This window comes from Miniopterus natalensis, chromosome 4 (genome assembly GCF_054644295.1).
Source record: "Miniopterus natalensis isolate mMinNat1 chromosome 4, mMinNat1.hap1, whole genome shotgun sequence".
Lineage (NCBI taxonomy): Eukaryota > Metazoa > Chordata > Mammalia > Chiroptera > Miniopteridae > Miniopterus > Miniopterus natalensis.
Window position 1 is genome coordinate 15,059,849 of NC_142084.1, and position 12,376 is coordinate 15,072,224.

Below are 12,376 nucleotides of genomic sequence, written 5' to 3' on the forward strand. Positions count from 1 at the left end.
ACTATCAGTGGTTAAATGTTTTAATAAAGTCCTTTTGTTTTCCTGGATCAGTCTCTACTTAGGGCCCAAGGTGAACCTTCCAGATACTGAAGTGTACATTACAAGCTTCAAAGCTGCTCATTAACACAAAGTTATATGAAAAGTTTGGGTGCTATAACATAAAGCTCCTAAAACGGAAGCTTCAAAATACTAAGAAAACTATATTCCTGATACCCTAGTCTACAAAAGATTTCATCTACATTTAAAAAGGACAAAGTAAATTAAAATAAATGAATAACAAAGTAAATAGTAAAATAAGCACTGACTACTACAGAGAAAGGATTGTGGTGGATAATGGGACTTAGATTTTACCTGTAGTTCATTCAATTTTTATAGGATTGTATCCATTGTTAATCAAACTTTAATGTTTAAGGTGAATCTGGGCAATAGATATATGGGTGTTATTTTATACTGTTCTTGAAATTTTCTGTAAGTTTAAAATTATTTCCATTCAAGTTTTTAAAGAAATTTTTTGGCACTTTTAAAAAACTATGTATGTTTTTATTAATTTGAGAAAGAGAGAGGAATGGAGGAGGAGAGAGAGAAACACCAATGTGAGAGAAACATCAATTGGCTGCCTCCTGCACACACCCCAACCAGGGATCAAGCCCAGAACCTGGGTAGGTGCCCTGACTGGGAATGTTGAACCGGCGACCCTTCGGTGCATTGGATGACCCCCAACTAACTGAGCCACACCAGCCAGGGCTAAAGGAATATTTTAATAGAAAAACTGGAAAATATAAAAGAGCTCACTCCAACCATTTTTCTTAAAAAGTATTGTTTCAAACACAAACAAAAAAACATGCTATGCATTTGTCAAAACCTATAGACCTTTACAGCACAAAGAGTGAAATTTAATGTATGCAAAATTTTAAAAAACCAAACATGTAGGTTGTTGGTGGTTCCCAGTATGGTAGACAGAATGTGACAAAACAATCTAATTGTATTATAAATGTATGAAACAACCCCCCTGGAAAAGGGTGGGGGGAAAGGTGCTGACCTAAGTAACTTTGGAAATTAGTCGAGTCTGTATGACTGAAGGCAAAAGAAACTATACATATACTCTATCCTCTGGTTGATAAAACTGTTTCACACAAGGGTGTGGGGTTAACAATTCTGACACTGCTACACATGTATATTAGAATAAAAGAATTAGGTAAATGGATAGTGGATGGTGGAAGCCAGATTTCTCACTGTCAGACTGGAAGTTTACAGATAAGTGAGGGGAGAGGCTAGAGTGATCCATGTAGTAACAGATTAGAGTTCGTTAGTTTAATATAGATGGTTACATATAGAAAAATTTTAGAGACATATACACACACATATACTTCTTTACTCTGTCAGCTTAGAAGGCCTAGAAGCAATGACACCCTAGTAGCAATGAACTCAGACCTTGGTTTCTAATATCATTCTCTTAATAAAAGGAACCAAGGTTCCTTGGAGAAATGGCTGATTCTAGGAGGTTCAGGAAATATACATGATGAGTCTGATGCCAAAAAGTAAGGAAGTGACTTAAAAAAACACACAACTGAGTTATGACAAAGGGACACAGGTGCCAACTGAAAGAGCTCCCAATGGCCAAAGCTGGAACAATTTGAGCAACAAAATAAAGTAGTATTGGATTGTAACCCAACAAATAAAGTAAATGAATCCATACTGATATCACTGAATAAGTAAATTAAAGGAGGAGACAAATGTCCCATGCAGGAAATTTCCAGATAATTTACATAGTTACTCTGCATTCAATGAGATGGTGGAGTATAACTACCCAATTCTTAAGTGTGGATTGTGCATAGTGACTTCCTTCCAAAGTGTACAGCATGAGAAGGTAGGGGGAGGAAGAGTAATTTTACAGCAAAGAAACTTGACAAACACTACTTCAATCAGGTGATCAAAGTCAACATCAGCAGTGGTTAAGTCATGTTGATATGCATCCTTGATGATGATATGATATGATATATGATATATGATATGATATATGATATATGATAAAATGGCACTTCTATGGTGGTCTTCCCCCCAAATCCACAACCCCAGTCTAGCAGAAAAGCATCAGACAAATATCAATCGAGGAACATTCTACAAATACGTGGCCAATACTCCTGTAAACAGTCATCAAAAACAAGGAAAATTTGAGAAACTATCACAGCCAAGAAGAGTCTAAAGTGACATGATGACCAAATGTAATGTGGTAACCTGTATGGGATCCTGAAACAGAAAACGGAGGTTAGATAAACTGACAATATAAATAAAGTATGTACTTTAGTTCATGATAATGTATCAATATTGGCTAATTGTCACAAATGTACCACACAAACACAAAATGTTAACCTGGAAAACTGGGTTTGGGGTATATGAAAACTGTACTATCTTCTAAATGTTTCTGAAATTCTAAAAACAATATAAAAAGTAAAGTTTATTTTAAAAAATAAAATTTTTTTAAAATATATTTTTAAAGCAAAGAAAAAATAAGAAAAAAGTCTGAAGAATACACAAACTTGAAATTAAGTTTTCCTTTACAAAATTACTGTTTGGCTCTAGCATATGAAGAATGTATCTGTGTACTATTGTACAACAAGAAATATTTAATTTTAAATGTCACATTTAAGCATTAATAAAAATGAAATTATTAAACAGACCCCACTCCCTAAACCCTTGTGTTTCTATTAATAAACTATCCTATCTCCAGGATGACCTCCAAATCACATTCACGACTCTGATTAACTTCTAATATTACTGCAATACATGAATTTAAAAGAAAAACTGTTAAAGATTATACTAAATTGCTGGGGGATTGGAGGCGGTGTAAACACAAATATACATGTGAAAGGAAATTCTTTCATCAGTAAGGGAATATTCCACTCGAAACATTCTTAAATTCAATCAGTATTTAGAACTTTTCATATAAATTGTATTATTCAAAAAAATAAGTCAGCCTAATTGTAACAGGAGGATGTGCTGCATGATGTCTGATAACGCTTGGTGAAGGCAACAATCATACTGAACTTCTATCTAGAGGGCCACTAGAAGCAATGATAACTAGAGTATGTAAAAAAAATTACAACTGGAGAATGTAAATTTGATATATGATATTTACCAACTGCCTAGCATATTGGCAAAAATGACTTTAGAATAAAGATCATTGAGAGGATTTACTGCATTAATGTCTAATTAAAGTGTTAAAAGCTGCTTTACCTAAATGGGCATCATCCGCCAGGCCGGGGTTGCTCGGTGATTGAGCATCCACCTATGAACCAGGAGGTCATGGTTTGATTCCCCGTCAGGGCACATGCCTGGGGTGCTGGCTCCACCCCAGTAGGGGTGTGCTGGAGGCAGCCAAGCAATGACACTCTCTCATCACTGATGTTTCTATCTCTCTCTCCCTCTCCCTTCCTCTCTCTAAAATCAATACAGACATATATTTGTGATATATATATACTTTTTTTTAATCCTCACCTGAGGATATTTTTTTCCATTGCTTTTTCAGAGAGAGTGGAAGGGGGAGAGAGAAACATCAATGTGAGAGACACACATCGATTGGTTGCCTTCCACATACGACCCAGCCGGGGCTGGGGATTGAGCCTGCAACCAAGGTACATGCCCTTGGTTTGAATCGAACCCAGGACCCTTCAGTCCGCGGGCTGAAACTCTAACCACTGAGCCAAATTGGCTAGGGTTATAAAGACATATTTTTAAGAAATAAATAAATAAATAAATAGGCATCATCCACTATTACTACATGAATATGGCTCCACTAAACAGTGTATTTGTTCAAAGGTAACATAGAATAAATCATTAAGAAACCAAGGTAATTATTTTAAAGCCCTAGGACAAATAAACCAGGATGTCACTTGAATCTCTTCAAGCCTTCCTCTTTTTATTAATAAAAATACAAAATTACTATCATGGTAGGATTTATTTTATAACTTAATGTAAACTAATGTGATATAATTGGTGTCTAGGATAGTTGTGCAACCAAACTAGTGGGTGGCATCAATTTAGATGATGCCAGCATTTCCTAGAGCACCTCAATTGGGCCTTGATTTCTACCCAAACTAGGGAGTTGTGCCCTGTTTCCAGGGCAAAGATATAATGATTAAACCAATTACCTCTCCCCTAACAAGTAGCCAACCAGTAGGACCAGGCAAGAAAATAAGAATGGGTCAATAGCAATCCATCGCAGCTACAAAAACAACACAAAGTACACACAGCTTACCGAGAGTGAGTGAAATACAAAAGATAGTTAGATCTGCAGCTCCTGCCACTTACAAATCCTGTTTCTCTATTCATAACAGATTATAAAAGTGCCCTCGTGATATATTTCTCATGTGACAATATCTGCTTAAAACATCATGCCGTTATTTTTAGAATTATACATAGAAATATTTATGGATGAAATGTTATTTCTAGGATTTGCTTCAAAATGGTGGGAAGTATACATGAAACAAGATTAGTCATTTGTTGATAACTGCTGAAGATAAGTTGTTGATGCATAAAGTTTATTATACTATATTTCTGTATATATTTGAAATTTGCATAGTAAAAGCTGAAAATGCAAATAAATGTTAGGCAATTACTCTACTACAACTCAATAACAAAAAGCAAACTACCCAATTCAAAAATAGGCAGAGGAGTTAAATATACATTTCTCCAAAGAAAATGCACAAAATGGCCAATAAGCACATTAAAAAGATGCTCACTATCACTAATCACTAGGAAAATGCAAACCAAAACCATAATGAGATACCCCCTTCATACTCATTAGGATGACTTCATCAAAAAGAAAATAACAAGTGTTGATGTGTATGCGAAAAAACTGGAGCCCTTAGGCACTGCTGGTGGCAACGTAAAATGGTGGGCTGCTATACAAAACAGTATGGCAGGCCCTCAAAAAATTAAAAATAGCATTACCACATAAACCAGCAAATCCACTTCTGAGTATATATCCAAAAGAATTTAAAGCAAGGACTCAAGAGATACTTGTACGCCTATGTTCATAGCAGCTTTATTTACAATAATCAAAAAGGTGAAAGCACCCCAAGTATCTCTCTGCAGAATGGATAAACAAAATATGACATATACATACAATGGAATATTATTCAGCCTTAAAATGGAGGGAAATTTTGATATATCCTCAAGGATGTATCAAACCTTGAGGACATTATGCTAAATGAAATAAGCCAGTCACAAAAAGACAAATACTAAATGATTCCACTTAGATATGAGGTACTTAGAGTAATCAAATGCATAGAAGTAGAATGATGGCTGTCAGGGGCTAGAGAAGGAAATGGGGAGTTATTATTTAATGGGTATGGAGTTTCACTTGGGGAAGGTGAAAAAGTTCTGGAAACGGATGGCAGCGGTGGTTGCCCAACAACGTGAATGTTTTTAATGCCACTAAACAGACTATACAATAAAAAATGGTTAAAATGGTAAATTTTATACATATATGTTTATCACAATTAAAAAACTTTTAAAGAAATAACTCTACCCAGTTTCTCAATATTTTTATAAGTTTTCTTTGATCATTGGCCAAACAGGCCACAAATAGAGCAAAATAACCTTAAAATCCTGACATTGTAAGAGACATTTCATGATAAAATTATAGTAACTTTTGAAACCAAAAAAAATTAAACCACATGGGCACTATTTAGCCCTTCCTCCAGGATCCTGAACATGAATTATGGTTTGGCCTACCAGAGATGAAATTCTTTCCCTTCCTCCACAATCCTGAGAGACCTTATCCAAAAAGATATCATTCCCAAAGCTGCTCTACAATGTCATCAAACTACAATACGAACTTATTAGTGATGCTCACAAGCTGGCAACTTCTTTTGCAGGCAATGAGTCAAGTCTAAAACAAAACATTCTAGTCTATTTTTAAGCCTATATGGCAGTGCCATAATTGCCCACTTACACTCGGTTCAAATCCAAATATCTCAAAACATTTCAGGAAGCATTTGGCAAAATTCATTATATAGGCAAAGATCTATTCTAGTGAAGCAAAGAGGGCTTGGAATGGATGAACAGGAATAAATGCAACACTTAACAGGTATCTCAACAATGGGCCTACCTAGACCTTTCTCAAACAGGGCTTCAGAATGTTTGGACGCACAATCTCAGCTTCAAAATGCAAAGGGGGGGGGATAAAGCTGAGAGGAAGTTATGAACCTAGCGTTTCTGTGTATTCTGCCGCGATGCTAAATTCAACTTGTGCACATACCGCACTACCAATCAAAAGCCCTTTAAGGGCAAAACTGTGTTTGCATTTATGAATGAATCATATAGTTTTCATTGCATTTATTTCAATAGAAGACAAGTTCAATTTGATTAAACAAATCAAACAGAAGTCAGAGTGGCCTTTTGTAACAATCAGGGTATCATGGTCCTATCAAGTTGCCTGGATAATTCCCCAACATTCTATAATTCAAAAGTCTTTTAAAAATGCATATTCTCTGACCAAGCATTTCCACATCTAGAAATTTATACTAAGGAAATACAATAAGATGCATGTAAAAGAAACTTCAGTGAATGAAAAAAATTTTTAAACATCCTTAGTGACCAATAATGGACAATTGGTTAAATTATGGTGCAGCCATACAATTACACACTATACAGACATAAAAATGTGAACCCATCTTATTATACAGCTATATTGTGTGCCTTTGTGTGTGTGTATATATATGTGCATGAATATACATGCAAACTTGTGAATGCACATGTATCTTTGAACATGAACAGGTACATATGGGTATGTAAACATACAGGTGTGCACATATGTAAAAAGCGTGTATAAAGTATAATCAGGGGCCCATGGAATTGCACCTGTATGTACAAAGATATGCCTGTATATGTATGTATAGGTACATATGCCTATATTTGGACTGTGAGCCTGTGTTTTAAGTAGGTGTGTGTTTATCCTTGTAATCACTGCTTAGAAGCTATGACCTTGAGCAAGTTACTGAGCCTCTGGGAGTCTTCACTGTTGTCTATCCATTACCAAATCCTGCCTTATAGGAGTTTTGTGAGAATAAGTGAAATAATGGCTGTAAAGCACTGAGTGCTGTGATTGGAGCATAGTAAATGCTCATAGTAAATCAATATTAGCTTTCCTTATCTGTACACATATATACTGATCTATATTTGTATATATTTACATAGCTATAAATCCAAAGATACACATCAAAATATTAACTTTGGTTATCTATGGGTGATAGGTTTTTGTTGTGGGTTTGTTTGTTTTTTTTGGCTTTCATATTTTCCAATTTTTCTAAGATTATTTCTCTTTTGAAGCTTATGTCTTCAAAATAATGATGGGCTTTCCCTGACATACCTCAATTCTGTGCATTTAAAGCTATTAAATGTACACCAAGGAATGCATAATTTTGATTCTCCACCAAATTATTTTGTATTCTAGCAGTATGTGAGCACTACCTAATCGCTCAAGAAGATGGCAGTACAAAGAAAAGCCGCGGCATTTTGCTTGTTTGCCTTACCCAAGGCAATACGAAAAGAATGAGTTAAATCACACTACCGGGTACAGGCGATTTGCAAACATCTCTGTGACAGTTAAGTGACACCTATCATTCTATTTTCTTAAAGGGAGAGGAACCCAGAGCCTTGCCCAAGGTCATACAAAAAAGCATGTGCCAGACCCCAGGCTGTGAGGGATCTAAGGACTAGACTGCCTTGCCACAATTTGGGTGTGTTTATGAAACCAAGAAGCTAAATTCTTAACCAGTCATTTCAGGAGTCCAGCTGGAGGAAGGAGGAAATGACAACCCAGGGCTGCTGACGGCAAAACAAACCAGTCAGTAACTGACCGCTCCAGGGTTAATGCGAATGTATTAGCTGCATTGTTTTTCCTTATTTTAACACACAGACCGGTTCGTTTCATAGAAGCAAGATGGACATTTTACACAAATTATACTGAAAGCATCTGAAACACGACAAAACGCAAGCAGTTCTCGGCGGCCCCAGTCTCAATTCCCACAGTCACGACGTGCTAATACCTCTCAAGCCCCTGCAGAAGGTCTCTGAATTTCCAAAAGAAACCGGGCTACAGAGAGTGGCGGGTGAAACAAGCGGCTCTTTCCCCTAGGGCCTCAATTTCTAAATCATACCCTAGATAATAACCCAATCATCTCCCATACGTTTCCTCCCCAGCTATGCTATTAAACCTCGGTGAACGTCATTTCCAAGCTATTAAAACACACACACACCCGGGCACACGCCCTGCAGCCTTCCACGTAGCTCGACATTTTGGGGCATCATCGAAGTGAAACAGCGCCTTTTCCGAATTTACTGCAAAAAGCGGGCTTGTCTCTTCGTCTCATTTTTTACTTTTGTCTGAAAAAGGAGGCGTGGGGGATGGGTCCCACACGGACGAGGCTCTGAAACCCTGAGTAATCGCATCTCGCTGCGGGGAACCGTCGGCGGCAGTAGCAGCGATTTTAATCTCTTCTCTCCGCCTAGTTTCCTTTTCCATTTCATGCTTGTTTTTTCCCTTCCCAACGACATCAAACCAAAGGTAGAAAAAGGAAAACCGAGTGTCCCCAGGTCGAGGTCTCCGGGCGGTGGCGGGTTCTGACTCGGGGACCCGCCCGCCGTGGGAAATGCAGGGAACGCGGCGGGGCAGAGGTTTTCCCACCGCCCGTGTCCCGCCGAGGTGGCGGAGGGACCCGCCCGGCCCGCGGCCGCCTCGAATCCGAGCCCGGGGCCCGACCGGCCGCCCAGGCCCAGCGCGGCCTCCCAAGCCGCGGCATCGCGTCGGCCACAGGCCCGGCCCGAGAGGCCAGGAGCGGCCGGCGGCGAGGGCAGGGCCGAGGGCCGGGGGCCGAGGGCGGGGCCCGGCCCGGGTGGGACCCGGCGCGGCTCACCTGCTGGTACCCGCCGCCGCAGGCCGGCTCCACCGCAGCCAGAGCCGCCAACGACAACGCCATGGCGCAGCCGGCCGAGGGACGGGGGCGGACGGACGGACGGGCGGGCGGGCGAGCGGAGGAGGGACGCGGGCGCCGCGGCCGGGAGCGCTGCGAGGCCGAGGGGTCGCGTCGGGTGGGTCGCGATGGCCGCCGCCGCTTCCTGCGAGCCTCTCTCCTCCGGCTGTGAGCGCCGCCGCCGCCGAGGCTCCGACTCGGCCCCTGGGGAGGAGGCGGGACAACGGCGACGACGCTGCGCCGCCGCCCCGCCCCCGACTCGCGCAGCCCGGCCGGGCCCCGCTCCGCCGCCCTCGCCCCGCGGGCCCCGGCCGGGCGGGGTCGCCTCTCCTCCGGCGCCTCCCAGGCCGAGGCGTCGGACTCGAGCCCACCGAAGACGACTCGCCGCAGGCCACCACGGACAGGGCGACGCTGGCGACGAGCACCTCGTCCCCGCGCCGTTTCCCCGGCGAGCGCTCCCTGGCCTTCCGCGCCCCCGGCGGCCGGAGCCCGACGGGACAGGGGTCGTGGACCCCCCGGGAGCCCGACGGGACAGGGGTCGTGGACCCCCCGGGAGCCCGACGGGACAAGGGTCGTGGACCCCCAGGGAGGTTGACCTGGTCCCCGGTGTGTGGCCGCGGGATCCCGGCTCTGCCCACTCCCTCCCTTCCTGTCTGCCACCCTCCGGGGTCAGAGGTCAGTCACCTCCAGGGCAGAGGCCAAATCCGGCCCGGCGACCTTGGAAAAGTAAATAACATTCAGATTTCACTGTCCATAAATTAAGTTTCATAGGAACACGCCGCTCCCATTTGTTTAGCGTGACCGACAAACCCTAAATTATTTGCTCTTGGGCCCTTTGCAGAAAAAGTTTGCTGACCCTAAACTCTCGAAAACTTCTTGGAGTGCAAAGCCTATTTGGGGGGAGGGGGAGCGAGGATAATAGCACCCTCGTTTCCACGCAGCCCTTGGGGTGTTTCAACGGCCTCACCCGTGGATATAGACACGGCCTTTTCGGAACCCGAGCTCCCTGAGCTGATAGGAAAGGCAACGCTTCCAAGAGCGCGCCAGCCTGGAGCTTCCCAGGGACAGGGACAGGTGCGAAGGTGGTGAGGGACCTGAGGGCTGGCCTGTGGAAGAGCTGGAAGGATGGAGGAGATCATTGTTACCCTTTCACAGATGTGTAAGAGATTAAATACCTGACCCAATAACGGAGCTAGTAAACCCGGAATGTAAACCCATTAAGCCGGCTTTTTAAACCATTGTCATGCAGCTAAATTATGCACCTCGAGGACAAGAGTATCAGTCTTTTGAATATTCGGTGTCTCCCGCAGTGTGCGGGCCTGCGAGGTGCCTGGTTTCTTCCTATCGCCCCCAGCCATCTCCGATGACTTCCGCCCGCGTGTCCAACACAGAAGAAAACTTGATCTTTGAGGCTTGCTGCAGTGTCTTCTTGATTGCCTCTCCGCGTTGGTAGCCTAGGGTTGGCATGAATATGACGATCGGTTTGGCGTCTAATTTTCAAGGTTAGTTAACTACATATTTTAAAACAGCTGCGTTCTGAAGCTGCCCTGAGGTTTTCTGTACGTAGGAGCCAATAGTAGTAAAAAATTCTAGACATGTGTCTTCCTCACTCAGAGTTCTCTGCTAGTATCCAAACTCCTACATGTCTGTCCCCATTTCCAGCAACAGGCCAATCTGAGAGTCTCAAAGTGGTACTCTCCTTACCCTGTCCCTCAGTTGTTTTTAATCCAGAAAAACAAACAAAAAAACCTTTAAAGGTAATGAGGTACAGTGAATCATCCCCAAAATGGTGTCCTACCTTGTGATCTTATATAAGGGAAAATCTCATCAGTAGAAAGTAGAAATCCAGACTTCTTTGCTCAGATATTCTAAACTTACATATAAGAAGGAATAAAAAAGAAGCTGTCTGTGCTGCCACATATGGCCATTGGAACTACAGCTGCCATCTTTCTGCAGAAAAGTTGCTACCCCTCTCATCTACCTCTTTCCTAAACTACTTTCTCCCTCAATAGCTATACACTCCCAGCATATGGACATAAATATTTATCACAATATAAATACTGGGCTTTCTTACAGGAATATTTTCTCTCGAAAGAAAAAAAAATGTGATCTCTAGCTTCCAACCTCCCTTACCCTCTCCTCTTCTTTCTCAAACCAAAATGTTTTGTGTTAATAGTAAAGAGTAGGTCTTTTCTTTTTTCTTCTCTGAGTTTCTCCCAAAGCCTTTAATAAGTAAATTGAGATGATTTGTGTTGATTCAGTGGATGGATATATTGGGGGATTGAGAAATTGAGTCTCCGCTGTATAAGGTATCCAGCTGGCAAGCAAATTGTCCAGGGAAGGGAAAAACTCTGAATCTCTGACTCGTGGATCCAGGCCCTCTGCAAGCCACGCAGACAGAGGAGATGATCCAAGGCTGTAAAAACTGCACTCTTTGGCTTCATCTTGAGATGTTGTCAAGAGAGTTTCCATAGAGAAAGTTATTCATTTCAGATTGCTGCACTTAGAAACTTATTTCCCCACAGAATAACTGTAATAATTTCCATGTGCAATCCTTTTTATGGGACTTGCTGACTCTGAATCATCCATCCTGAGAGAGAAGAGAAATATTATGGACAAATAAGAGCATAGCTCATGTCTGTTTTTCTGTATTCTCCCGGTTTAGATAAAAATCTCTTCCAGGATAGATGAGGTCTTCTGTCTTTCACACCCACCTGAGTCCTACGAAGCACTGAGCTCAGTGAGTAACCAAGAAGGGTTTGTTAAATTTTAAACAAAGCCTCACTGGCCCAATATCTCATTTCAGGCCTTAATGTGTCTAGCTAATCTTTACTGGGCTCCAACTGAACCATGGGGTTCCATTTCTACTGACTTACTACTTCTCATTCTCACTACTTAACTACAAGTTTCATTAAGGGCAAAAGGTAGTATCTTCATATTGCAAATAAAGGAACTGTCCACTAATGATTACTACTGTTTGTGGAGCACCTCCTGGTCTTTGACCCTTTAATATGTCATCTCCTTAATCCTCATGACAAGTTCATTCCACAGATGAAGAGGCTAAGGAAATGTATATCCCTTGCTCAGCTAGTGAGTGGTCGAACCACAGTTCAAACTCAGATCTGTTTGACTACAAATCTTGAGGACATAAAAAGACCAGGTCCACCCTTGGGGTCTTCACGGTGAAATAGAGAAGATAGTAAACACATATTCAAGACATTTTTAATATGAAAACTGCAAGTTAATTACAGCTGTGCTGAACTGTATTAACTAATGCTGAGAGATGGTGTAGAGAATTATCTGACCAGGGGGCATAATTAGGTAAGAATTGAGGAGAACGGGCTTTGAATGAGAAAAAGGCTTTGTTGTGATGGGGGAAAGGGAAGACATACCAAGTCATG

General features: G+C 41.8%; 1 protein-coding gene across 1 annotated transcript in view; it reads right to left on the reverse strand.

Moving 5' to 3' along the window:
* The window catches only part of NDFIP1 (Nedd4 family interacting protein 1), a 42,521-nt gene extending 33,498 nt beyond the window's left edge, over positions 1-9,023 (reverse strand). Inside the window, exon 1 of the mRNA XM_087816296.1 lies at positions 8,919-9,023. Within this exon, the coding sequence (XP_087672422.1) occupies positions 8,919-8,981 (63 nt within the window). The 5' untranslated portion in view covers positions 8,982-9,023. The remainder of the gene's footprint in view (positions 1-8,918) is intronic.
* Between the last annotated feature and the right edge of the window lie 3,353 nt (positions 9,024-12,376).